At 36.7% G+C, this 26993-nt stretch overlaps 4 protein-coding genes and 1 long non-coding RNA gene across 8 annotated transcripts; 1 reads left to right on the top strand and 4 right to left on the bottom strand.

Moving 5' to 3' along the window:
* Window positions 1-1195: 1195 nt before the first annotated feature.
* LOC120777839 (farnesol dehydrogenase-like) lies at window positions 1196-2924 on the bottom strand. The gene is made up of 2 exons (XM_040109375.1): window positions 2271-2924; window positions 1196-1428 (listed from the first exon to the last, which is right to left on the bottom strand). Exons 1-2 carry the CDS (start codon window positions 2847-2849, stop codon window positions 1270-1272), a joined length of 738 nt encoding a protein of 245 aa, XP_039965309.1. The 5' UTR covers window positions 2850-2924; the 3' UTR covers window positions 1196-1269.
* Window positions 2925-6077: 3153 nt separating this feature from the next.
* On the bottom strand, window positions 6078-8428 carry LOC120777836 (farnesol dehydrogenase-like). Its single transcript, XM_040109373.1, has 2 exons — window positions 7800-8428; window positions 6078-6249 (listed from the first exon to the last, which is right to left on the bottom strand). The coding sequence occupies exons 1-2, from the start codon at window positions 8376-8378 to the stop codon at window positions 6079-6081; spliced, it is 750 nt and encodes a 249-aa protein (XP_039965307.1). The 5' UTR covers window positions 8379-8428; the 3' UTR covers window position 6078.
* A 797-nt stretch (window positions 8429-9225) lies between these two features.
* Window positions 9226-11316, bottom strand: LOC120777837 (farnesol dehydrogenase-like). Its single transcript, XM_040109374.1, has 2 exons — window positions 10678-11316; window positions 9226-9447 (listed from the first exon to the last, which is right to left on the bottom strand). The coding sequence occupies exons 1-2, from the start codon at window positions 11254-11256 to the stop codon at window positions 9283-9285; spliced, it is 744 nt and encodes a 247-aa protein (XP_039965308.1). The 5' UTR covers window positions 11257-11316; the 3' UTR covers window positions 9226-9282.
* A 2550-nt stretch (window positions 11317-13866) lies between these two features.
* Window positions 13867-26793, bottom strand: LOC120779034 (major facilitator superfamily domain-containing protein 8). Of its 4 annotated transcripts, none has more exons than XM_040111156.1 (6): window positions 26590-26793; window positions 16589-16947; window positions 16022-16528; window positions 15812-15963; window positions 14524-15144; window positions 13867-14449 (listed from the first exon to the last, which is right to left on the bottom strand). In XM_040111156.1, the coding sequence occupies exons 2-6, from the start codon at window positions 16769-16771 to the stop codon at window positions 14212-14214; spliced, it is 1701 nt and encodes a 566-aa protein (XP_039967090.1). In that variant the 5' UTR covers window positions 16772-16947; window positions 26590-26793; the 3' UTR covers window positions 13867-14211. The 4 variants fall into 4 exon arrangements, with proteins under 4 accessions (XP_039967090.1, XP_039967089.1, XP_039967091.1 ...); XM_040111155.1 differs by lacking the exon at window positions 26590-26793 and adding an exon at window positions 18355-18444; XM_040111157.1 differs by lacking the exon at window positions 26590-26793 and adding an exon at window positions 17015-17152.
* LOC120779036 lies at window positions 18567-20507 on the top strand. The gene is made up of 4 exons (XR_005705598.1): window positions 18567-19142; window positions 19232-19669; window positions 19732-20231; window positions 20299-20507. It is a non-coding gene; the product is annotated as an uncharacterized LOC120779036 (long non-coding RNA).
* Window positions 26794-26993: the final 200 nt, after the last annotated feature.

Here is a 26993-nt window from a genome sequence, read left to right as displayed (position 1 = left end):
CCCTCTGGGTGTCACAAACTTCGCGACAAACTTAATACACACTTTTCTCAGCAAAAATATATTTTTATTGTGTACTACTTGTATGTAGGTTTGTATGTATTAACACTTGTTTATATTCATAGTTCCAGCAAAGAACGGCGTTCACATAATAATATGTGATGAAATTACTTTTTAACCGGTAGTCTCCATATACATACATATGTACATGTATACATGCATACATTTATTATTATATGGAAAAATTGAAATAGAGACAATATAGACATGAACTCATAGATTAAAAGTTGTAGAGCGAAAGCTACTCTTTATTGCTCTGCTCATCAATTACAGTGTGACCAGATTAAATGATTTCCCAATTAATTTGGCAAACAAAATTTGCGTGCAGAAAGAGCATATCAAGAGAATACTGCTCTTACGCTTTCAACAACTAAAGCGAAAAGGAAGGTTTTGGTCGGAAACGCACTAATTTTTCTAATACAAGAAATTATAGTGAGCAAATATTTTTGTGTAGCGTACCGTGCATCATAATTGTTTTTAATAAAAATGTTATAAGAACATTTTTATAACAAAAATTTAATAATAAAATGTTTATTATACAAATTTTATAATAAAATGTTTATAATAAAATTTAATAATAAAATATTTATAATAAAAATTTTGTAATAAAATTTTATAATAAACATTTTATAATAAAATGTTTATAATAAAATATTTATAATAGCATATGTAAATTAATGCATGTTGATACATCTGTAAGTGACTTATTGCATTAACAGTGTTTGATATCATTTACAGCAATGTAAGCTGTTTTACTTGAATAGCAACGAAGGCAAAAACCACAAGCAAACATACATACATAGAACGCTCGTTGCTCTCAACAAAGCAAACAGTATGTTACATACAGACTCTGTTTTGATGCTTGAAAGGCAATGTAATGTAAAACATCGCAAAGCTATAAAGCAACGAGTGCATCATGCACTTACTGTTAAGAGTGCATGGTGCATGTATGGAAAATAGAAAAAGAAAGGTTACAAAATCATTTCGATTTAAATGATTATAATCGCAGTGCGCTGTTCCTTTTTATATATATACATATGTATATATGTATTTCAGAGTTCAGAGATATTTTGAAATCAAATTAAAATAATTTTATTGCAAGCAACTAAATAGTTTACAATTACGGTATAATATAATACTGATACATCGTAAGCATTTAGTAGAGCATCTTTACGAAATACATATAAACCGATACAAAATTTTTTTTTGTATTTATGCTGTCACAGTGATCTCGTGCACCTGCATATGTGGTGGTGTGGAGAGTGTAAACAAAATGCAGCTCGAAATATCTTCCGCTTTCAGAATTGGTATGCCGGAGTTTTTATAATGTTCTGGCACAATTTCAGTATCAGTTAAACCGGGACTAACACTCTGCAAGAAAAAAATTATATAGATTAATGCAAGTAGATACGAATAGGTGTATCTATAACCTGAAAAAATGCAAAAAGTCTGGGTTGAGTACGCATTTAGACGCAAAAGAACTTGTGACATTAATCCGTTAAAAACAACCATCATTCCTTTTAGAAAGTAAAGAACTCTTCGGAGCTTAAAGACCGTAAGCAATGCCTAGGAAGGTTGAATAGCCTATCAATCTGCAAACATGTACACCTGATCTAGGTGCTGAGGCATAAAGGAGTAGCCAGTAAAGAGCTGGCTGACGAAGAAACCGAGCGAAGCTTCGGCTTCTAGAATAATAGAACCAAAACCCTGTATTGCGGTAAGGTTCCTCACCGTAAAAGAGCTGCTACGCTCGGAGGAAAGGGTCGACAGAGAAAATTACTGGCAGTAAGCAAAGCTTAAGCACAAAAGCTGCTAAGGGGAGATTATAACTTACTAAGGTTTAAGGTCATAATTAACCTCCTCAGAGACAAATTCCGTCCATTGATCGCACTCCTGATCTCAGAAGCGACTAATTGTACCTTTTTATAGTCAAAAGCTTAAAAAAAAATACTAACTGTAAAAATTCGTACAAATTTAAATCTAATCGCTTTGAATATTACTCGCACAAGTTTACTGTATATGTGAACCGGTTCGTATGTTTGCTGATTTATGAACATACATATGTATATTGTATGTACTAAAAAGTCATGACTGGCATTTACATATGTTTATCTAATCGACAAATTGAAAACGAAACTTGTCACGCATAATTTACGCAACGTGCCCTATTTACGTATTATAGATATGTCAATGTATATAAAAAATATACTTACAGTTATCTTAATTTTGGTGCCCAGTCCTTTAAATTCCTGACGCAATACCTCCGATAAGGCGGTCACTGCATACTTAGAAGACGGATAAATGGAAAGCGCTGGTGGCTGATTGTTACCGAGCGTCATAGGTATACTGTGACCCAACACACTATTAACAACAACCACATGACCATCAAAATTACGTTCTTTCATCGATTTGAAGGCACGCTGTGTGCAATATACCACGCCCATTACGTTGGTTTGTAAAACATTTTGCAATTCTACCGGATCCTGAGTGCTAACCTGGCCAGCGGCGTAAATACCCGCATTATTGATAAGGATATCGACACCTCCCAATTCCTTGATGATCCAATCGAATGCCGTGTCAACGGATTCCTGTGAGGAAACATCACAAGCGACGGCGTGAAAGCGTTTTTGTTGTTCAGCGGGTAATTGTGCCTTCAGTGCTTCCATACGCTCCAAGCGCCGCGCCAGACCCACGACAATCAAATTAGCTTTCAACAGATCCTTAACGGTGGCAGAACCTATGCCGGAGCTGGCGCCGGTAACGACTGCAACACGATTTTGCCAACGTTCCATTATATTAATAACACTTAGTTTGGGAAAAGAACACCAACTGTTTGCACTAATGAAGACTAGTGAAAGACTGAAAAACTGCCGAAAATCGATTTACTATTTATACAGCTAACAGTAGCGTAGCTATTAAGTAGTCCAATTAAATGTTAGCGTTTTGTAGTGACTCAGCGATTTCTGAATAATATATGTATGTATGTATGCTGATACTTAGTAAAAAGTAAAAGTAATTTTAAGAGTAATTTCTCTTACGGCCGAACAAGCAGGGATATACATAGATATTAGCGTAATATGCTCTTCAATGGACTCTGCGCTTGCTTTTATAGTTCAATATTTAATATTTTATTGTTACGTGTTAGATTTCATGACCGATCTCCGAAACGGGCCTAATATTTGTTTAGTTAAGATCTCTATGTTCTCCGAAAGCTTTTGAAGTTGGGACTCATGTATGCTCAAAACGTCTTGCAATCAGTACAAAGCTGCTTAGACGATTTATTCCAATTTCAACTAGTTCCACTGGAAGTCGAAAGGTATAAGTCCTCATCATATTTGTTTTATTATCGCAAAGGCGGTCTCGTTAAGAAAGAAATACCTCATCCGAAAAACGAAACTTGCTGAGAAGAAAACCTCATTCGTGTTTTTATGCTTTAATTCACCGATAGACAAGTTGATGTAAAGCAACCACCAGTAGTACGCCTTAAGAAGACAACATAACGGGTGCCGCAACGTTCAAGATGTGGGAAAAGGCCTTCGGTCATAATTGTTTGTTGTCTTTTTGATTGGTACAAATTATTCAAGGAGGGTTGAGAACGCTTCCAAAACGGCCATCAACATCAACTAATGATCAACACGTCAATAAAATAAAGGAGTTGGTGTTTGAGAATCGACGATTAGCAGTCAGAGATCTTACTGGCATAGTTGAAATATCGGAAGGGTCAGTGAAAATCATTTTGAAAGATCATTTGGGCTTAAGAAAAGAGAACGCACGATTGGTTCCGAAATCTCTCATTTTTTTCGAGAAACGGTTTCGGGTTAATGTCTGTGAAACAATGCTTTCCGGCTACCAGGATGTCATGAGTTTTGGATCTATGCTTACGACCCAGAAATAGACGATGAATCGGCTGAATATCGTGGCAAAGAAAAAAATGTCAAAACTGGTCAAAAATCAATGTTGTGTTGACAGCAACTTTTGCCATGTTTTACCATTATTTCGCATGCAGTTATTAGTGTTCCGGGGAAGTAATAAATATCAATTATTATACTTTATAAACGAATGACTAGATTAAGCGATTGCAGAACAAATTTAAAAATAGAACTTCTCTTACTCTCTCAAAATCAATGAAAATTAAAAAAATCAATGCAAATTGTCTACCAAAAAAGAATTTCCTTATCTTGTTATATCATAGCGCTGAGTTATTTTTATACTCACGCAACATCTTGCACAGGGTATAATAGTTTTGTCAACCTAACGGTTGTTTGCGTCACTATTTTTATTTGTATCGAGATAGATATGGAGTTAAAGACATATATGAACGATCAGAGTGACTAAACGAGTTGAATTTTGAATGACTGTATGTCCGTCCCTCCGTCTGACCATCTGTCCATCTACCCGTCCATAAAAGCGATAATTTGAGTAAAAATTGAGAAATCTTGATGACAATTTGTTGACGTGTTCCATGACAAAAAAGTAAGGACGAGTGGCATAATCGGATCAGACACATTTAATTTTACCCCCGCGATTGTATGAGGACTTTGTAGGAATCGAGTTCAAAATTTCACAATAGGCGTGGCACCCCCCACTATTGCAATGAAATGAAATCACATATCTCGAAACCCACTCGACCGATTTCAATTAAATTCTATGGTGGAGTTGATATCTCATATCACACATATCTCATTTGAAGAAATTTTTAATATTGTATAATTTAGCGGACTCGAACTAAAATATAGCAATAAAGATAAGTCTAAGTTTATGGCCTTAATTACACGATTCGGTTCTGTTGAGCAGTTTATCCCACTAATCTTATAAATTTATACCACTTCCTCGAAGTGATTTGAGACTGATCCACTCTAAATCTCTCGGTGCGACTCTACTTTTGCGCCATCTACTTGTCAGCATTGGAAATATATTACATTATAACAGCTTATTGAGACACTACAAAGAGAAAAAAATGTAAACAAACCGTAGTTTTTTCGTGATGCAATGATGACTCATGGAGTATGTGTGGATTGCCGCCTGACCAATAACGCATATTTTGCTTATTGACGAAGCCATTCAGTCAGAAATAAGCCTCATCGCTGAAGATGATATTTCAATGAAAATCCGGATCATTTTCAAGTTGTTGCTCAACCCAATTCACGAACATACGACGATTCTGGTGGTGAAAGGGGTTCAGTTCTTGCGTCTTGATGTTTTCGCAAAATTCGCCACAACGACGTCACAGAGATACCGAACGCTTGAGAACGACGTGTTAGAGACTGATTTGGGTCTTTTTCAATTGACGCGCTAGCGGCAGCAATATTCTCAACACTACGGGCACTTCTTTGTCTCACTGGCACAAAAAGATTTTGTGCTGTGCCTGTGGATTCAAATTTTTCCATTAGACACTCAATTGTTGCTCTGACAATACGATGATAACGATTATAAATTGTTCAGTGAAAAAAATCGCCTAAACAAAATTGTAATGTCTTCTCTCCAAATATGAAATCTGTTTTGGAGATATTGACGACTTTTACAACCTTTCAGTTAAAAGTTTTAAATTTGGAGGCAGTTTTACCAAATCTTATATTATATTTTTGACGAACAAATGTTCAAAACCCAAATAATTGTCAAGTTACAGAGTTTAAAGCAGTCATAGGTTAGATTTAAAAGCCAATGGAATTATATAATGAACTTTTTAATATACAAATTATGACTTTTGTGCTTTTTATATTTAGAACCCAACTACTGGTGCCCTTAATATAAATCTACTTCATTAATCTAATTAGTACCCTTTATGATGCACAATTGGAAAGTTACTGGCGATATAAAAGTGCACTTTATCAGTTGATTTAATCATGTAACAAGTACAAGTAACTGTAAATAATAGTTAATTATATTTATTTTAACCTTATCGGCAAGAGGTGAAACTATATAAAATACATGTTCATGCACGTGCGGCAGTTAAAATATACATACATATAATATATTAAACTATCCGTTATAGGGATGTTCAGAAGAGAAAATGTTTTGAATTTATTCGCCCAAAAGCGGTTTCACAGTGATCTCGTGCACCTGCATATGTGGTGGTGTAGAGAGCGTAAACAGAATGCAGCTCGAAACATCCTCCGATTTCAGGCTTGGAAACTCAGCGCCCTTAAATTCATCTACCACAATTTCCGTATCGGTTAAACCTGGACTAATGCTCTACAACACAAAAGATAATATATATATTAAGGCTTATAAATACATGGGAAGATAAGTAGGATATAGCCCGAAAAAATGCGATAATTCGGAATGAGTCCGAGTTTAGATGTAAAGGAACGTATGACGAATGACATTTCTCATCTTTTCATATGAAACGAATTGTTCCTCTTTATTTGATCATATTCTAAGAAGAGACTAAGTATAACTTTTATACCCGAAAGCTTCCAAACAAAAATAAACTTAAAAAATTCTGCAAATGAGTTATTTTTTTTTTTTATACTAACATTTAAAGGAAACCTTGAAAACAAGGATATAAATAATTTATCTCCAACTATACCCTTAACATATTCATATGGAACTAATTACCATTCAATTACATTCTAAAAATATCTATTCTAGCAATTCGCGTATACCCTTTTAAAAGGTTTTATATACATTTAGAATTTTCAAAATAGATTTTTTTATTTTATTTTCTTAATGTACATACATATCGTCAACTAAAATGCAAAATAACGTAACATCACTTTTTACACCTTCACAGGCGAAGGAAAAACTATATAAAAGAAACCACTCATATTGCAACAAAATTTGAGTTTTGGTTATAAACTGATTATATATTGGTTATGATACACTCATATTGTATTGAAACAAAATTTGAGTTTTGGTTATAAACTGATTATATATTGGCTATTTTATCTGACAGCGATATTTGTTTTTTTATGATAGGTTGTTTTGCATTTTAGGTGATGATATGTATATATGTATGTGTATTTAAAAATATTCACTTCAGAGTGTTTGTAAAGTGCATTCCAAACTTTAAACTCGTTTTTCTCAAAATGATGTTTCCAAAGACGGTGACCAACGTTACTCGGAAACGGTTAAACCGATTAGTCTCAAATTTTAAAGCGAGCTTCTTAAATATATTTTTTAGTAATTAATCGAAGATTTTTTCTCACCGATCAATATTTTTCGTTTTAAACAATTTACGGCCGAAATTTGGTCAAAAATTTTTTTTGAGAAATCGCCAATTTGTGCCCAAATTTTATTTCGCTTGTTCCTTCGATTAATTATCAGATTTAGCATTACTTTAACGAAATCTGTTTGGTTTTTTAATTTCAAAGGATCCAGTTGAGAGATAGAGTGCTCACCGTAAAACGCCTTTTTTGCGAAGAGCTCTCGGAGATCAACTGTAGTTCCTTTCCAAATACATATTTTTACTAATATTGAGTCTTAAATTACAGTTAAAAGATATGTGTACAAATTTTTGTCAAAAAATTTAAAAGTTTTCTCCAAAAAAATTCCGGTAAATTCGCTTTTTTCGGCCTTCTAACTGTATATAACCTTTTACATTTATAGTCATGGATGTCCTGACCTGGCATTTATCCCTTTCTTATCAACACTGGACAATCGAAAGCTCACACGCATACTTTGCGCATGAATATGTACATATAAGCCTATCTATTTATCAATATATCTATATACATATTACATATCTATATCTTTACATGTCATATGTACGCATATATACCTGTTACACAAAATATACTTACAGTAATCTTAATTTTGGTGTTTAGTCCTTTAAATTCCTGACGCAATACCTCGGTGAGGGCAGTTATAGCGTACTTAGATGGCGGATAAATAGAAAAAATCGGTGGCTCATTGTTACCGAACGTCATAGGTATTCTGTGACCCACCACACTATTAACAACAACCACATGACCATCAAAATTACGTTCTTTCATCGATTTGAAGGCACGCTGTGTGCAATATACCACGCCCATTACGTTGGTTTGTAAAACATTTTGCAATTCCACCGGATCCTGAGTGCTAATCTGGCCACCGGCAAAAATACCCGCATTATTGATAAGGATATCGACACCTCCCAATTCCTTGATAATCCTTTCGAATGCCGTGTCAACGGATTCCTGTGATGAAACATCACAAGCGACGGCGTGAAAGCGTTTTTGTTGTTCAGCGGGTAATTGTGCCTTCAGTTCTTTCATGCGCTCCAAACGCCGCGCCAGACCGACAACAATCAAATTAGCTTTCAAAAGATCCTTAACGGTGGCAGCCCCTATGCCGGAGCTGGCGCCGGTAACGACTGCAACACGATTTTGCCAACGTTCCATTATATTACACTTCGTTTAGAAAAATCACACCAACTGTTTGATCTACTGAAGGCTAGTGAAAAACTGATGTGTTTAGAGAAATCTGATTGCTATTTATAGCGCTAGCGGTAAGAAGTATCTCTAAGCACCAAACACCAATGGGCTGGACAAGCATATAACCTCGCGCTTTATTCGGGAGAGAAGATGCTAGATCATTTCAAAACAGGGTGGATGGTGCAGGAGGATGTGACTCACCAGCGGAACTTACAACATTTACACAGACAGTTCAAAAATGGCTAATGGAGTGGGAGCCGGAATCTGTTGCTCAGAGCGGGATCTTAGGCGACCCTTCATTCTTCTGGAATACTTCATTATCTTCAAAGCAGAAGTTTTTGCCATAATCTCACATCCTGTTACGTCAGAAAATGGCCATAAAATAATGTCGAAGAGATTGCCAAATTAACATTCGTCTAACTACCTAATAAGAACAGGAAACGGTAGTCGCTAAAAACGATATATAATGAAAATTCCGAAAGTGCTGACAGACGGATCAGGAAATGGAATGTCTTAAATACATGCACCATCGCTAATATCATGTGCAAGCGTCCGATAGGAAAACTCGCAGGTTTTTTCCTCACACGGTCTCTAAAGGACTGCCGGATGGTTGTTGGCCTCATGACGGGTCACAACCTACTGACAGCACATACGAGTCGAATGGGCCGATGGATGATACATGCAGAAAGTGCAGAGAAGCTATCCAGAACTCTTAGCATTGACGTATGACGAGTATGCATCAATGTAAAACGGTAGGGATGTTCAGAGAAAATGTCGTAATCAATTAAAATTAATTTTATTGCAAGTAATTAAATATTTCACAATTGACTACATAAGTACTTAACTTATATACATATTTTTTTTTTTAAATTTATTCGCCTAAAAGCGGTTTCACAGTGATCTCGTGCACCTGCATAAGTGGTGGTGTGGAGAGTGTAAACAGAATGCAGCTCGAAACATCCTCCGATTTCAGGCTTGGAGCGCCCTTAAGTGCATCTGGCACAATTTCCGTATCGGTTACGCCGGGGCTAACACTCTGCAAGACAAAAAAATAATAGTGATTAAAGCATATAAGTAGGATATAGCCTAAAAAAGGAGGTAATTCGGAATGAGTCCGAGTTTAGATGTATAAGAACGTATGACTAATGACATTTCTCATATTTTCGTATGGAAGAAAGTGTATATTTACATTTCATTTAATTCAAAGAAGAGACTAGTTATAACTTTTATACCCGAAAGCCTCCAAACAAAAATAAACTTAAAAAATTCTACAAAATAATTATCTATCGATGACGATGGAGGAGACGTTCCATTGCCGAACCATGAAGAAGTTCGAATAGCAATTACTCCTCTGAAGAACAACAAAGCGGGGGGGCCGATGGATTGCCGGACGAGCTGTTCAAATACGGCGAAGAACTGATAAGAAGCATGCATCAGTTTCGGCTAAAAAAGGATCGACGCGCACCACGTTTTCGTCGATTTTAAACCCGCTTTTGACAACACGAAAAGGAGCTGCCTTTATGCCGCTATCTCTGAATTTGGTATCCCCGCAAAATTAATACGTCAGTGTAAACTGACGTTGAGCAATTCCCAAATTTTGCCCTGATCGGGAAGGCTCTATCCGAGCCGTTCGATAACAAACGAGGCTTCTGCCAAAACGACTACCTATCGTACGACTTCTTCAATCTACTCTTGGAGAAAATACTAAATAGAGAAGGTATCAGAGTGTACAGCTGCTGGCCTATGTCGATGATATTGATATCAATGGTCGCAACTCCCGCGTCATTAGTTTTCCTTTCTCCAGGGCAAGACGAAATATTTACTGTCTGCAAACAAACAGTCGTCGCACTCGCGACTTGGCTCCCACGTCACTGTTGACAGTCATAACTTCGAAGTCGTAGATAATTTCATCTATCTTGGAACCAGTGTTATCACCAACAACAATGCCAGTCTCGAAATAAAACGTATAATAACTCCTGCCAACAGGTGCTACTTCGGACTGAGTAGGCAAATAAAGTCCTCTTTCGACGAACAAAGACCAAACTCTTTAAGTCACTCATTATTCCCATCCCGGTCTATGGCGCAGAGGCATGGGCGACGACAACATCTGATCTTCTTATCAATACTTGACAATCGAAACCTCATACGCATAGTTTGCGCATACATTTATAGAAGCCTATATATGTATCTATATATATACATTACATATTTATATCCCTGCATGTTATATTTACATATACATAACTGTTACTCAAAATATACTTACAGTAATCTTAATTTTGGTGCCCAGTCCTTTAAATTCCTGACGCAATACCTCCGATAAGGCGGTCAGTGCATACTTAGAAGACGGATAAATAGAAACCGCTGGTGGCTCATTGTTACCGAACGTCATAGGTATTCTGTGACCCACCACACTATTAACAACAACCACATGACCATCAAAATTACGTTCTTTCATCGATTTAAAGGCACGCTGTGTGCAATATACCACGCCCATTACGTTGGTTTGTAAAACTTTTTGCAATTCTACCGGATCCTGAGTGCTAACCTGGCCAGCGGCGTAAATACCCGCATTATTGATAAGGATATCGACACCTCCCAATTCCTTGATGATCCAATCGAATGCCGTGTCAACGGATTCCTGTGAGGAAACATCACAAGCGACGGCGTGAAAGCGTTTTTGTTGTTCAGCGGGTAATTGTGCCTTCAGTGCTTCCATACGCTCCAAGCGCCGCGCCAGACCCACGACAATCAAATTAGCTTTCAACAGATCCTTAACGGTGGCAGCCCCTATGCCGGAGCTGGCGCCGGTAACGACTGCAACACGATTTTGCCAACGTTCCATTATATTAATAACACTTAGTTTGGGAAAAGAACACCAACTGTTTGCACAAATGAAGACTAGTGAAAGACTGAACAACTTTCGAAAATCGATTTACTATTTATACAAGTAACGATAGCGTAGCTATTCAGTAGTTCAATTAAATGTCATTGTGAAATCACTTTAAGAGAAAAGTTACGTACATACAAATGGCTCACTTAAGTGCTTTGAAGCTTAAACGTTTTGTTTATAAAATTCATAAGCAGAGAGTTTTGCGATAATCTCTCACATCATGTACAGTGGACACCAATAACAATAGCTGATACTTAAGTGAAGAGCAAAGCACAATCTCTCTTAAGAACTATAGGAATTTGTAAAAGTATGATCTTATATAGCATATTCGCTTGATTTTATAGGTCAATATTTATTACTTTATTGCATGCAAGTAACCATTGTTTATTGGCGGCTCGACTACAAAGAGAAACAACTGTTGCAGGTTACTCGTATATCCTACGGCCGAACTTCGAAACAAGTTTGATATTTGAATAGCTATTGTCTTTTTTATATCCATAAGTCCTTTTTGATGTTCGAAAACTCTTGAAGTTGGAACTCATGTGTGTCCTAACCCAATTCAAATCGATCGACAATTTCACAAATGATTGTAAATATCGATCCCGGGTGTTCACCGACTCCTGTAAAGCCCTTTTTTTTCATCTCGAGTGTACAATTTGTCTCTGGTCTCTGGCACATTTAGTTAAAGTTTTATGGTTATATGGGAAGTGAGCGAGATTATATGACGTTTTGTGAACGTGTAAGTGGTCCGATTATGCCTATTTACGAACTCATCCTCACTTTTTTTTTTGCAAAAAAACACTTGTACAAAGTTACATCAAGATGTCTCAATTTTTACAGACAAAGGGACGGACGGACAGGCAGACAGTCACTCAGAATTAAACTCGCCTCGTCATTCTGATCATTTATTTATATATAACCCTATATCTATCTCGCTTAGTTTTAGGTGATACATACAACTGCTAGGTGAACAAAACTATGATATTATGAGCAATATGTTACAAGAGTTTAGAAATTTGCAAATCCAACCAGATTAAACGATTTCACAACAAATTTAAGAAACTAAGTTTGCGGCGAGGAAAAAACACAGAATTTAACAGAGAAATTTCACTTACTCAAAATAGGCGGAAAAAATGTCTACCGAAAAAATGGTATCTACTTAAATTTTTAATCATAGCACCGAGTGATTTTTTGTAGTATGAAATACAAAAAAGCAAATCGGTATCTTAAAAATTAAAAGACTTGTTCGTAGTCTCCTGTCTGTCGTGGTCTGAATAGGTAAATTTTTCGCCACTTGTAGTCATGTCTTTATATGCGGAACTCGGAGGTCAATTGTTGCAATTTGTCGGTACTAAATGTGATCGTGAATGTTGTTTTCGGAGTTTTCCTTTTTTACTTTCTTTTTGGTTTCAGTAATCCAGTATTTTTAGAAAAATTAGTGATTAACCCAGGTCTCCTAGTTCGTTGGTACTCTATGGCGATAATATGTATAAGTATATAAGAATATATATGTACATATGTATGTATACATATATATTTTTTGGAATTTATTCGCCCAGAAACGGTTTTGCAGTGATCTCGTACACCTGCATATGTGATGGTGTGTAGAGTGAAAACATAATGCAGCTCGAAATATCGCGAAACGCACGAAATAAAGTTGAACGATTTAATGTTTTTCAGGCGTAAGTCTTTCCACGCCGAAAAGCCAAACAATACTGGATAAAAATAGCATGGCAGCTTGACACGACTAACGCGAGATCTGTCAAGAAAAGGCTATTGAAAAAAGTATCTCTACTTGGATCACCCGCTATTAATAACACTTAGTTTGCAGAAATCTAGTTACTATTTATTTCGCTAATAGTAGCCTAGCTTTTAAGTTGTTTTCATTTTGTAGTGAAATCACTAAAAGAGCTCATCGGTGAAACAAGTTGCTACTCATATGAGAATAGAATGCACTCAAGAGGAAAGTTGAGTTTCAGGCGTTTTGTTTGTAAACAGAGAGTTATGTGAGATCAACACATCCACAATAGATCAGATCAGAGATCAACACCATAACAATAGCTGATACTTAAGTGAAGAGTAAAGATGAATTCCTCTTCTTCTCTTAATTGTAAAAATATTCTTTTTGAATATAAGTATGTACATACATGGATGAAGAATTCATTGAGCCACGATTGTGACCGAATTTAAAGCCAAAAAACGCAATGAATACCATCGATCAATCACCGTATTCACCAGATTTGGCTCTGTGTGACTTTTTCTTGTTTCCAAAACTGAAATTTCGGCTCCGTGGAACCCGTTTTTCGTCGATAGAAGTTTTATAGATACAACAGATCGTCGTTCTTAGCTGTCCAAGAAATCCCTGGTAGGATCGACCCTTGAACTCAACCTAGCCTAATCTACTTAAAACCATTTTATGGTTCGGAGTTAAAAATTGTAGCGAAATTCGAGCTACGATATTGATATTCAACAATTTAAAATTCTCAATTATTTAATTTTTAATATTGACCTTGAAAAATATATTTCAAAAATATGCTAAAAATACTATTGTTGCTTATTTAGCTAAATTTGCGTTTATAAAAATATTCAAATTTAGTATATATTTGTAAACATATTTATGTAAATATATAAAATTATTACTTATCCTAAAGTAAACAATAGCAAATACACTTGGCAACTGTAAAAACCTATAATTTCGACATAATTAATATTAAAACTATCGTAAACATAATTTACATAGAGGAATATATAACACTATATTCACAAAAAAACTTTTTTGAGAAGGTTTGAAGTGATATTTCATAATTTGTTTATAATTTTGTAATTTTTACTTTTTTCAAACCAGAGTTTATGCTCAACAACAAGTTTTGTAATGCAAGCCGAACTTCCGAGGCACATATAGTACACCTACTTATAACTGTTTTCCGCTACAACTATAGTTATGTTATTTTTGTCCGAAAACAACGCTGTATTTAGAGCGGTATCCAGTTCATCTTCATTCTCTATCAGCGCCGGCGCTTCGTCATCAATTTGTGGCACTATTTTGTACTCTACTTCCGCTGATTCTAGTGGCACTTTATTTGTACTCAATGTTTGCATTTCGGCACCCATAGGATTGTCGAAACTCGGTGGTATCAAACGATTTCTAGAATATATATATATACATATGTACATATTAGTGAATATACAACATTTAGTTTTCGTAAATACAGTACGCACTTAGATAACAGCAACCAAATCATGGCTACGAACATCATCACCGACGTTATGCCGAACGTCCAGTATGTGCCATAGCGTGTATAGATCACACCTACAAAAACCGGTCCCAATACGCGTGACAAGCAACCCGCACCAGTCATCAGTCCCATCCAAACACCTTGCGGTCGTGGTCCCAAAACCTTTGAGAAGATCGTCTGTATCAATGTGACACCGATCGGATAACCAATCGAGGTGAATGCGTAGCCGATGATGAATTGTGTCAAAGTCAGCGCTGGCGTTAGCTCACACCAGGGCTGCGTTTTGGGACAGCCGAGAAATACGATATCATTCGGATCGAGATCTATTGTAGCATTGCCCGTCAGCGGTAATGTTTCATTGTAAACTTCAGCAATAACAGGTGGTCCATCGCCCCAAGGTATATACAGCACACGACCGAGTACCATTAACGAAAAGCCACCCCATATGAGCACATAGTGTTCGGGAAAAACTTTACAAAGCGGATTGATGGCAACGAATGTGGCGAGTGCCACAATAGCACCCACTGACATCAGAATGCCCATGTAGTAGAGCGCTTCATGGTTGCTCCATGCAAACTGGTCCATGGTGAGAGAAGTGCCGAGTCTGAAAGAGAAGAGGATTTTTAATTTAAGGGATTAAAGATTGAATTGGATATTCGGTGGAGAGCATTTTTGTTCAACAGTGATGAAGAGGTCAAACTTTCAAAGGCTAGAATAAGGAATTTTTTCTTTAGAAAGTAAGAACCCTCAAGAACATGCTTGTTCATTACAAGTACCCTCAATGAATCAGCAGAGTCTCTTGAGGATATTTTAGTTGAAAAAGAAAAAAGCTAAAGCTATTATAATAAGGTCATCGATGTAGCTTCTTCTTCTTTATTGCCATATTCGCCATTTCCAATGCGCAAAGGACCATAAATCTTCCGCAGAAACTTTCTCACGAAAAGTCGTAACGGCGACTCATCAGATGTTGTCATCGTCCCTGCCTCTGCACTATATAGCAGGCACGCAGCACGAAGATGATGTGTGACTTGTGTAGTTTGGTCTTTGTTCATTGAGAGCGGACTTTACTTCTCAATTGCCTACTCAGTCCGTAGTACCACCTGTTGGCCAGAGTTATTCTGCATTGGATTTCGAGGCTGACGTGTTGTTGGTGCTAATGCTGGTTCGAAGATAGACGAAATTCTTTAAGCTTCTTCCACCATCGTTATTCAACAAACAAAACTCTCCACTTGATAAGCTACGAATATGACTTATAAGTACGGAGTACTTACGTTTCAAGCAGCACAAAGTTGAAGACCAACACGAAGAATGCCATAATTAAGGTCCAGGCTGACACATAGTCCGGTTTGATGGCCTTCCACGTTTCACGCTCCGAACTTTTACCCTGTTTTATCATTATTTCGCGTGCAGCTATCTTATGCTCCTGTGAATCAGAACGACTTATGAAAAAAGCACTATTTTCCAGCTAATAATTATACTACTTCGAATAGTCCCGGCAGAAACATGACGAAGTTGCCAATGCTCATAAGTACATTTATCCAGCCACAAGCCGTGTACATATTGAAAACAATGGAGCCCCAAAGAAAACTATAGCCATCATTACCCAATGGTGTTACAGCCGTCTGTAGACCGGGTCCCACAATGAAGCCCAACACCTGTGCAAGTGACACCATCGAAACGGCTTTCGTGCGTTCACTCAAACGTGTCGCTGCCGATAAGTACGAACGGCACACAGCAATATTTGCCGAACTGACGCCAATTAAGAAACGTGAGATCAACATCCAGTACTTGACATGATCGGGACGCATTTCCAGTGATGAATATAGCCCACTGGCGAATGTGAACAACGCCAACGAACATAGTAAGGGTAAACGTATGCTACCAATCCTATTGCTCCACCAACCGAAGAGCGGACTGAAGATCATCTGACCCAACGGATTTGCGGCAACAATGAGACCCATGAACTCTTTGCCCGCCTTTGGATCTAGCTATGAAGTAATATGTGAAAAAGTATGTGTACTTTCTTAGGAACCATTTCATATGTATACCTTATTTAAGTACGGCCATATGCCAGTTAGTATAATACTGAAGCCAAGTGACATCAGGAACATTGTAAAATAAATAACGCGCACCGAACGCCAACGGCTCCGATATTCCTCCAATGTCTCAAGGCCATCATTGACATCGTCGGGTATTTTTGGATTTTGTGATTTTTTACAAGAATTACCCATTGTTGGTATTTGTACTTTTAGTTAAGGATCTTGCGTAGTCAACAGTTTGTGTTTTGCAGCTTTGCGGACGACATTTGAACTCTCTGAACATTGATGAAAATTTAGTTAGAAGCAAATGATGCTTTGTAGAAACCAATTCCGGGTTATATATGCTGATTTACATGCTGAGTCGGAGACTGTGGGAAAATGAGAAAATTATAGAAATAAAATAATTAATTCTCATGGACACTTTATAATGCTTACGTCGATAGTAAAACTCTCAATATTAACGCTGCGTGCTACTTCCAAGCTTTGCTCGTTTCAATAACAAACTATACCGTTTCTACGAATGCAATTTCGTAAACAAACAACAGGATATGCAGTCAGCTGCAGAGCATCTGTCTAAACAGTGCAATGAAATGTCATAACTCAAAAAGCTTTGCAAAACTGGTGGTGTGCTCAGCTATGCCAGAAAAGCTCCGCTTAAGCTTAAGCGAGTCAAACTAAATTTCAATAAAAATGGCTGTTGATGGCGGTCATGGACTAAATTCCAATAGTAATGATTGTACAGAGGCTTGGAGGAGCTTAAATTTGCTAAAAGCACGCATGTACTTATATACTTAATACTTATAAGCTCCTTCAAGTATTAAACTTGATAAAATAACTTAACACGACTATTAACTGCTAATAGGTCAACTAAAAAGTCCCCGGCGTACCATAGTAAAAAATATTTTTTGGCATTCGTTTTTTCATTCAACATAGTTCCCTTCATGAGTGATATACTGATTATAGCGACCCACAAGTTTTCGAAAGCATTTTTGTAATACGATTTGCCCTTCCAAATAGACCTCAGTTTCGGCGGTCACCTCTTCATTCCACGAAAATTTCTTCCCAGTGCGCAGTCTTTTGAAAACTGAGAACAGGAAGTAGTCGCTGGGGTCCAGATTTGGAGAATACGTTAGATGCGGAAACAGTTCGAAGCCCAGTTCATGGAGTTTTGCTATCGTTTTTATTGACTTGTGGTACTGTGCATTCTCTTGACCAATCCGTGATGGTTGATTTTCCTGGGACAGTGGCCGCAAACTCCTCATCAAGCCAAGTTTTCACTTTAACTGTAGTTATTTCCCTTCAAAAAGCAATATTTTATCAACATGCGACATTCCTTTATATCCATTTTTCCCACAATACTTGTAACACTTCACTCAAAATTATATAATTCACAAATTAATTATCTGACAGCTGTCAAATTTATACACGCGTCTTTTGAAAGTTAAGACCAACTAAAAATCATACGGATTTCATTCTAGGTGCGCCAACTATGTCGCAAGGCGGAGATAATTGGCCTCTTACTTTTAAAAATGTTCTATGTGCCTTCGAAGCTCTTCCGGTCTGTTAAGAAAAACATTTTCCATGCGACCTTTACACTATAATTTTTATGCGATCTAAGCCAATATAATTAGCATTTTAAGTATTGATGGTCAATGACTTAATAAATGCAAATATTAGCAAACATAAAAGAAAGTATAAGCGATGTACTTTATAACTCAAAATATGTTGTCGAAGAACTCCCGGTTGTGTTGATTACCATTTCACTATGTGCTTACCCTTAGGCTTAGTAGTTATCCCAACACGAATTATAGCTGCTCGAGCGCAGTTGTCATACTAAAGTGTTCGAATAGGCCTTGCAGCAGCAAACGGCAACCTTCTACTCAACTCAATATTTATGAGTACTACGTCGAAATATCGTAAATTAAATAATTTTAAACTTCTTAAGATTAAGCCTATTACCTAACACGCATGGAACATGCAGATAACGAATTATAGCTATTATCCCATATGCATATGTATATAAGTAGTAGTTGACGTTCAGCAAATTAGTCAGCAATATAGTACTTGACAAAATGAAATCAGTCACTATTTACACGTGAAAAATTCTATAATTGCTAAGAGTATGCCTCTTATCTCAATGATGGGTGAAAGATTACAGCAAATTGTTGCAATTTCATCAAGATAAGTAATCACAATCTTATTTACCTGAAATCTCTACGTTTATAAATGTTTATAATGGCATGACTTAGGCAATCTTAGAACAAAGTGCTGCCGATAAAAAGTATAAAGGAGAAAGTCTTAAGTTATGTTAGGTTAGGCAAACTGGCTGATTTCTCGTTAGGTCACGAATAAGCGAGAGACGCCTGTTGTTTTGCCAAGAACTGGTATGGATCAAAAAGACCTGAGGTATGGCAACCGAGATGCTTTAAAGTTAGTCTGGCCAAAGCTGGACAGTAAAGCAGATGTGTATATATGTACCTGTGAGTAATTTTGGACAGCAAACTGACGTGGAAACTCAGTGTGGAAGGGAAGATGAAAAAAACCAGTGCTGCTCTCTGCGCATGTAAGAAGATGCTAAGACCCTATCACTTGTCCTTATACATTGATGTTACACAGTAGTAGTCAAATAAATCTTACTTTACGGTGCTTTAGTGTGGTTGACCGCTGCTGATAAAATCTTATACTGCACTCTGCATATCCGAAACACTAGGAATCACTCCAACGGCTCCCCCACAAAGGTTACTCAACCTGCCGCCAATTGACATTACAGTAGAAAGCTCGGCAGCGAAATCAGCTGCAAGTTTGGTGGCGTTAAGCGAATTTTCCACAAGAATTTTCGAACATAACTCGATAGGCAGGGGGTCGGTAGATAAAATACACCTTATCTGGGAGAGAAGGTTTCACTAAAAGAAGGTGGATGGTGCAAAAGCATGCGAATCACCAGCAGCAATATCTACACGAACGGATCAAAAACAGCTTATGGAGGGGGCGACGGGATCTTTTGCGTTGAGCTAGATCTCAGGCGACCCTTCCAGCTACCGGAGTACTGCAGTAAACTCCAGGCAGAAGTATTTGCAGTCAGGAAAGCTGGTGTGATAACTAATACCGCAGGAAACGACATAAATAATAACAATATACATACATTTTTGCAGATATCGAAACGGCAATAAAAGCAATAATCTCATATCGCATTGCGTCAGAGAATGACTATAGAAGCAAGGAGGCTGCAGATATAGTGACTGCCAGAAAGCGAACGGATATATGCTGGGTTCCAGACCACAAAGGCGTTTCGGAAAGCGAAATAGCTGATGATGATGATAAGATTGCCAATCGTATCACCCGCTTGACCGAACCAGTTCAAGAAATACGCATGTTGCTAAAGACGGTACACAATGAAATTCCCGAAAAGGGTGACAGACGGAGGGTGGGGCCAGCTAGAATGCTTTAGGTACCTGTATGACATAAACTTCCGCTTGTATTAATAGTTAAACTCCATCTGACATTACAAAGGAACTAAAGCTCTATGTATGACGTGAAATCGAGCCACTTTAGCCTAACCTAACCTATTTTACCGCTCATTAACCATCGATCGATAAGTCTTGCGTTTAAACGAAACTTTGAAACAGCTTTAGTAGCCTAAATAAGGCGTTAGGTAAATAAATAATATAAATTAAAATATTAATATTTGCTAATTAATAATAATGCTTAACATTTTATAGAAGAAAACATTGTGCGAGTTTTCATCCAAGAAACAAATGTTTTGAGTAGCACCTTTGCACCTGACTCATGCGTGCAAGGTACATCACTAATGACAGCAGTTATAAATGCAATGTCTCACATCACATTTTTATTTACATACAAACTTATGCATATAAAAAAGAGTAATAGTAATAAAATAAGTGCAATCCTCACTTTGTTGGCAATGAGATTAACCTGCGTGACTGGCGTGTATCCAGCAGTCCAAGTGCATTCACATACTATACGCTAGTGTCCAATAAAATGTTACCACGCGGAAAATTTGATATTGCTGTATACCAAGTACATTTTTTGAACAAAAACACATCAACTATTATAAAATGAACAGAAATTTAAGAAATCAAAGCTTGCGAAGCCGGTTAAAACTTCTGTGGAGCCAAGCTAAGAGTTGAGTAATTGATATTCGGTGGATGTAAGTGCAAACACGGTACGCAGAAAGTTATATACAAGGTGGGTTCCCAAGTAAACAGGACTTTTTGAATCTAGTGCCTTCTGTTGGCGCCATCTATATGTCGACTGGTGCGTTAGAATCTGCTATCTTTATCGATTTTCCAGTGAGAATTTCATGACATTTCATCGATTGGAAGTGAAGTTATTGCGTTTTAAGTGTCAGTATGTTTGTGTTATCGTTATTTTGTTTTAAAATTGGTAAAACTTTTACCGAATCGTTCCTTAAAGCCTGCTTAATATATTGATTTTATTAAGAGCCTTTTAAAGCCAGCAATGTTACCTTGTTTCCTGTAATCATCGAGCATTGCGGGAATATTCTGAAAAAATGTAGGTGGTAACATTACATTGACCGTGAGTGTATGCACTTAAGTGCGAATAAGTATTCAGGTTAATAGCCACTACTGTTGGCTATACAAATATAGTTTTATGAAGATATATTTATATTTAAACGCAACTTTTATATATTTAAAGATAAATTAAGGAAGCAGCGATTGCACGCATGCAATAACCACACACACATACAAACATACATAAAAGTTAATAATTGCATTCAACGCGCACTCATCATTTTAATAATATGCCAAGTAATGCCAAAGCTCGCAGATAAACAAAGACAATTTTCATTATGATAAGCGTTTTTTTGCTCTTTTTTCGCGAGATTTTATACTCGAATGAGTTCGTCTTGCATTCCTTAACTGAATGGGTTAATTAAGTGCAAGTCACTTTGGTCTATCATATATGTATGTATGTACATATATGTACATATTTTACTTTTTTCACATATTATTATATATCAGAGCGATTTGACTTGTAAAATGTGTCTAGAAAGCTAGATAAATCGACTGGTCACTGATGGATAGTAAGAGAATTCAATAAAAGCTTTACAGATGACTTGCTTGGACAGCCCAAATATATACAAATTTAAACTGACCGAAGGCAGACACAGAAACCCCTTTTCCGATCTGAAGTAAATAGTAAAGATATCTGCGTAATCTTCTTGTATTGCCTGTCATCGCAAGAATATAATTAATTTTAACCCAGTCTATGATTAGATGCTTAGGTTTGATAGCTGTTTCCTCAGCATTGCAGGGGCGATCACACTTAGACTGTTATGTAGGGTACTAGACTATACCTTTGCAGGTATTTTTTGCCAGCGAGCTCAAATCTAACGTCATCTAGATATTTTTAAGTGCAGTTGTGAGCTTTAAAATATATCACTGATTGAAGATCGTTCCACATTTATTAGAGGAAGGCATAAAAAAAAATTATATTTCCTTTCAATAAAAACGAGAAGACTCCTGCGAAGAAACATATACTTCTTTATCAATAGATCTCTTTAAAAAACATTCCACCAGACGATTTAATGAATATAAGTACTTATATTAATGAATATATAGTACTTATTGGTTCCCAAGACAGCCGGTTCTACGTTAACGAAAGTGAATCAGATTTTATACGGCCAAGGACTGTTATTTCGACAGATCTGGCGATCTGTTTGGATCGGTGTTAAGATGAATATACTTATCGTTTTAATGATTGATGGACAATGACTTAACAAAAGCAAATCACGTTAACCAAAAAATCGTAAAGTACTGTATTCTATTCAAAGAAAAGATTCTTTTGTAAATTTTATTTAGAGCAGAGTATATATGTATGTTTTATGTACATTATGCTTTCAAGAGTATCTACAGCAAAACAAGGAGAGGTAAACGTTTGCAGCTATATGTTTCTCACAGAGGGAACGCTAAGCTTAGCCATAACTACTTTCAATTCACCAATAACACACTGAACACAAAGAATTGCCAAATTGAAAGGGACTGTAGTATCGGAGTTCCAATCCCAAAGCCAAAAAATAGTAAAATAAAAGAGTTTTTAAGCAAATATTGAGGGAATCTTTGCATGAAAGAATCGCGATAGTTATAGGCAATATTTTATATGTCAATTTAGTGCACATTTATTAATAACCCGCTCCAGTAGTCATGCATAATAGACTCGGTGGACACAACTGTTGATTGTGACATCCTAAAACACCACAAAGATATGAATCATTATACTATACTATAAATAAAAATACTCGAGCTCTTGAGTTGATTTCTGTATTCCTTCACAAGTGTTCGAGTAAAATATTAGATAACGAAATGAAAATCAGCCCTTCAATAGATCAACATTGGCTATTGTTATTGAAAGAGACGGAAATAGTGCACAAAAACGTTTACTATCAATATAACAGCTATTAGAATATCAAATATCATATCGATATATAAATGTGGAATATAGCCATCAATATGCGTCTGTGTCTACGCAAGGTAGTTCCTCAGGTTTTGAGATATCGATCTGAAATTTTACGCATAACCATTATAGGGTATAGCTGTAATACAAACTGAGCGCTCAAACTCAAGCCCTTGTATGAACAACTTTTTTATTTGATCATATATTTTCACGAAATATGGCATAAAGTATTATCGTAGACATTGCTACCATGTCTGAACAAATTGTTCAGATCGGACCACTATAGCTGTAATATAAACTGAGCGCTCAAACTCAAGCCCTTGTATGAACAACTTTTTTATTTGCCGAGATATATTTACGAAATTTGGCACAGATTATTATCCGAAGCAGCGCTATAAACTCTGAACAAATGGTTCAAATCGGGCTACTATAGCATATAGCTGTCAAACAAACTGAGTGATCAAACTCAAGCCCTTGTATGAACAACTTTTTTATTTGCTGAGATATCTTTACGAAATTTGGCACAGATTATTATCCGAAGCAGCGCTATAAACTGTGAACACATGGTTCAAATCGGACTACTATAGCATATAGCTGTCAAACAAACTGGGCGCTCAAACTCAAGCCCTTGCATGAACAACTTTTTTATTTGACAAGAAAACTTCACGTAAATTGCTAAAAATAATTTTCCAAAGCGTAGTTAAAGTTTCAGTTTTTTTTTTTATTTTTTCCCAAATAATGTTTGTAACAATTAGCATGCAATTTACATGCATTATCAGGTCTGCGAACACCTGTGAAACTGCCGGTTACTTTGTTGTTGTTGTATGTGACACAATATTTAATTTTTTATAGCTAGTATTTATTTTATTTATAATTTTATTTATTTATTGCAAAATTAACCACAGAATTGTAACACTAAGCGAAAAAAAATTATGAAAAATCAGTAGTTAATTAAATGCTTCACTCACCAGAGTTTAAAAAACACTAACGACTGTGTTTTAATAAAACTTGCGTTGGCGTATTCTATGCAATTAATTACCAGTTTACATACATACTTACATACATATAACTAGAGTACTTATGTACTTGTTGTTTTTGCTTTTATCTGAGTGAATTGCTTCAGCGCGCTGATAAGCGTCTATTATTATTAAATATATGAAACAGAGCGCAACAGTTACCGTTTAACTAGTGTGCTTGAGTGGTAAGCTGTTAAACTCGTAAGACAACCAGCTGTTTGTTGTCACAACAAATGCAATTAGAATTCGAACGCGAACGAAAAAATAGAAACAAAAGCACATAGTTGCCTGCCAAGAAATCGTGTTGCAAATGAAATAGCTGGCGTTCATTGTTTTTGTTTTTTTTTTTGTCGAGCGGAGGAACACATTCCAAAAAGAGTATTATGACTTTGTGCACGTAATAATGGACATAGGATTTGGGATATCATATCATCATGAAATTTGATTCCGCACATAAAATTTAATGAAACCTTTTTGTTGAATAATTTCACTCATCTCTAAATTTACTGGATGCACTTTCCCTCAGAAACACAAGCGTATTCTAAACTCTAACTAGATTATTTTGATGTGGCAACTGGCACAGATGTCACTGAAAGTCATACCAACCTTGGAAAAATGGGGTTTCGCGCGAAATTTAAATTAAAAAGTCTTACTATTTTTTGCTCACAGTAGTATGCGCTGGTTCGGCCCGACCTCCCTTACTTTTTTCTTTTATCTAGCGATTTTCCACACTTGTACTTCGTGTTCTTTTGTTTTATGGTTTTATGGTGCGTGTGTCCCGTACTTATCTGCATTGATTAGGTACGTTAGCAAATTTAGCTCACTTTACCAAGTAGTAGACGGTAAAATAGAGTTTCGTATGAAAAAGAAATTCAATTTTTTTCACGAAATTAAAAAATTAAACTACGAGTTCTATAGGAATTTTTGTTCTATAAGTTGTGGGTAATGAAAAAATCAATAACTTTTGTATCAACAACTTTTGAACTTAACCTCAAAATGTATGTGAAAAATTCAAATATTTCAATATGTTGACATATTGATGGCTCGAAAATGGACGATGGAGTTGGTGCGGGAATATACTGTCCAGAGTTAGGCTTAAGGCAACCTTTTAAGTCGGCATACCACGGCAGTATATTTCAAGCTGAGGTCTTTGCTATTGCGAAAGCCCCGGAGCTGGTCTCTAACGCACCTGCAGGCAATTCCAGAGTCAACATCTACGTAAATAGCCAAGCAGCAATCAAGGCAGTAACCTCGTATCGCATATCGGCCAGAAGTGTCTTGGAAAGCAGGACAGCAGTGGAAAGTGTTGACAGAAGTAAGCAACTTCACTTCTACTGGATGCCAAGCCACACAGGCTTTAAAGGCTATAAAATAGTGGACGAGATTGGCAAGAATGGTATACAGCTAACGTCGAAACCGTGATCAACATTGGAACACCCATGCATTGTCTATTCAACGATCTGGACAGAAGCATGGTAAGGAAAATGACAACATGATAAAACGATCTACCTCGGTGCAGAACTGCAAAAGTCATGTGAAAAACGGTAGATCGGAAGTACACAAAATTCCTATTGGCACTCGATAGAAGAGACTGTAGGAACATAATGGAAGTACTAACTGACGGAAATACCTAGTGCAGGGCTGCAGGAAATGCCTAGTGCAGGGCACCAAAGAAACAATGGAACATCTCTTGCGCGCTTGCCGCGCATTGGCAAGACTACGCTGTAAGCGTCCCCACAGTGTGATATACTGAAGGAGGTAATTCAGGTCAAGCGCAGGCATCCTAAACAATGACTACTCCTCGGTATGATACACTGTAGGAGGTATCGACAGTGAGTCGCGTCAAGCGCAAGTATCCTAAACGATGACTTAGACGACGACTTGGACTTAGTAAGTGAATTCCATCTGGTATCGCAAAAGACCAAAGTGGTCTATGCTTGGATACCAGATTAACCTAACATAATATTTTTAAATAATTCTTTATTTTAGCTATCTACAAACTACAGTTTACCGCAAGCAGCAAGCCACTAAACTAAACTAAACAAACATAAAATATTAAAAAAAAAAAATGTTTCATAAAAAATATGCAAAAAAGCGCGTGCAATACTAGTTTTGTGTGTAAAAAAATCGGTTAATATTTCCTTCAACTATATTCCACAACAATTTTGAACCCTTGGAATACTTAACAGTTAGCAATTGACTCAATTAATAGCTTCGCTTGCTTTCTAATGATTTCTTTCGCTTTTCGATTTTTCTGAATTGGGTCAATATTAAGTACAACAACAATGTATGTGTTTTAGTGCATTTTCAACAATTTTGTTTTGTTTCGCCCAATGCCCACGCGATGCACCAATACACGCACACAAATGCACATACGCGGAAAAAACACATTTTCATTAGATTTTATTTAAATTTAGCTGTTTGTTGTTGTTGTTATTTGTTTGCAGCTGACTGCAATAAAATAAAATATTTACTTGGCAGCTAAGTTAATGCGTCGCACAGCGTAATATACATGTATATATTTGTATGTTTGTATTTCTATGTTATATTTTGATTTACTTGAATTTGTTGCCTTTGTGCTTTTCACGAATTGTTTTCTATATTTTTTGGTTTTTTTCTATATTTTTTTGTTTTTCTTTGTTTTTTTGTGCCAACAAACAACTAACGCTGACACCTCACAACACGTTCGTTTGCTACGCTCACTTTTCCACTATTCCCCAAACGCACGCTGCACGACCGAGTATTCACGTCCGACTACTGGCTGACTGGCGGCTGTTGCTGCTTTTGGCTTGCATTAACGACAAAGTCATATGAGCATTGAGGCGCTTGTGCCCGATAACATGCAATGAGTGCCTCATAATTGCGTCACAAGAGCGCTCTGTGCATGTACGGCGGCGCTCTCGCGCTCTGCCACAGTCCACGATTTTGGGTTAACAACTTCTGGCACGCGATCGGCTAATTTG

This window comes from Bactrocera tryoni, chromosome 5, assembly GCF_016617805.1.
Source record: "Bactrocera tryoni isolate S06 chromosome 5, CSIRO_BtryS06_freeze2, whole genome shotgun sequence".
NCBI lineage: Eukaryota > Metazoa > Arthropoda > Insecta > Diptera > Tephritidae > Bactrocera > Bactrocera tryoni.
This window is presented reverse-complemented; position numbering and strand designations above follow the sequence as displayed.

Excerpts from the sequence above, each read along its gene's own strand:
- LOC120777839 (XM_040109375.1), bottom strand. The coding sequence starts at position 2,849 with ATGGAACGTTGGCAAAATCGTGTTGCAGTCGTTACCGGCGCCAGCTCC. Across the intron at positions 1,429-2,270 it reads GCACCAAAATTAAGATAACT|AGTGTTAGTCCCGGTTTAAC; the intron begins GTAAGTATATTT and ends TTTTTCTTGCAG.
- LOC120777836 (XM_040109373.1), bottom strand. The coding sequence starts at position 8,378 with ATGGAACGTTGGCAAAATCGTGTTGCAGTCGTTACCGGCGCCAGCTCC. Across the intron at positions 6,250-7,799 it reads ACACCAAAATTAAGATTACT|AGCATTAGTCCAGGTTTAAC; the intron begins GTAAGTATATTT and ends TTTGTGTTGTAG.
- LOC120777837 (XM_040109374.1), bottom strand. The coding sequence starts at position 11,256 with ATGGAACGTTGGCAAAATCGTGTTGCAGTCGTTACCGGCGCCAGCTCC. Across the intron at positions 9,448-10,677 it reads GCACCAAAATTAAGATTACT|AGTGTTAGCCCCGGCGTAAC; the intron begins GTAAGTATATTT and ends TTTGTCTTGCAG.
- LOC120779034 (XM_040111156.1), bottom strand. The coding sequence starts at position 16,771 with ATGGGTAATTCTTGTAAAAAATCACAAAATCCAAAAATACCCGACGAT. Across the intron at positions 15,145-15,811 it reads AACTTTGTGCTGCTTGAAAC|ACTCGGCACTTCTCTCACCA; the intron begins GTAAGTACTCCG and ends CTTCTCTTTCAG. Across the intron at positions 14,450-14,523 it reads ATTTGGTTGCTGTTATCTAA|AAATCGTTTGATACCACCGA; the intron begins GTGCGTACTGTA and ends TATATATTCTAG.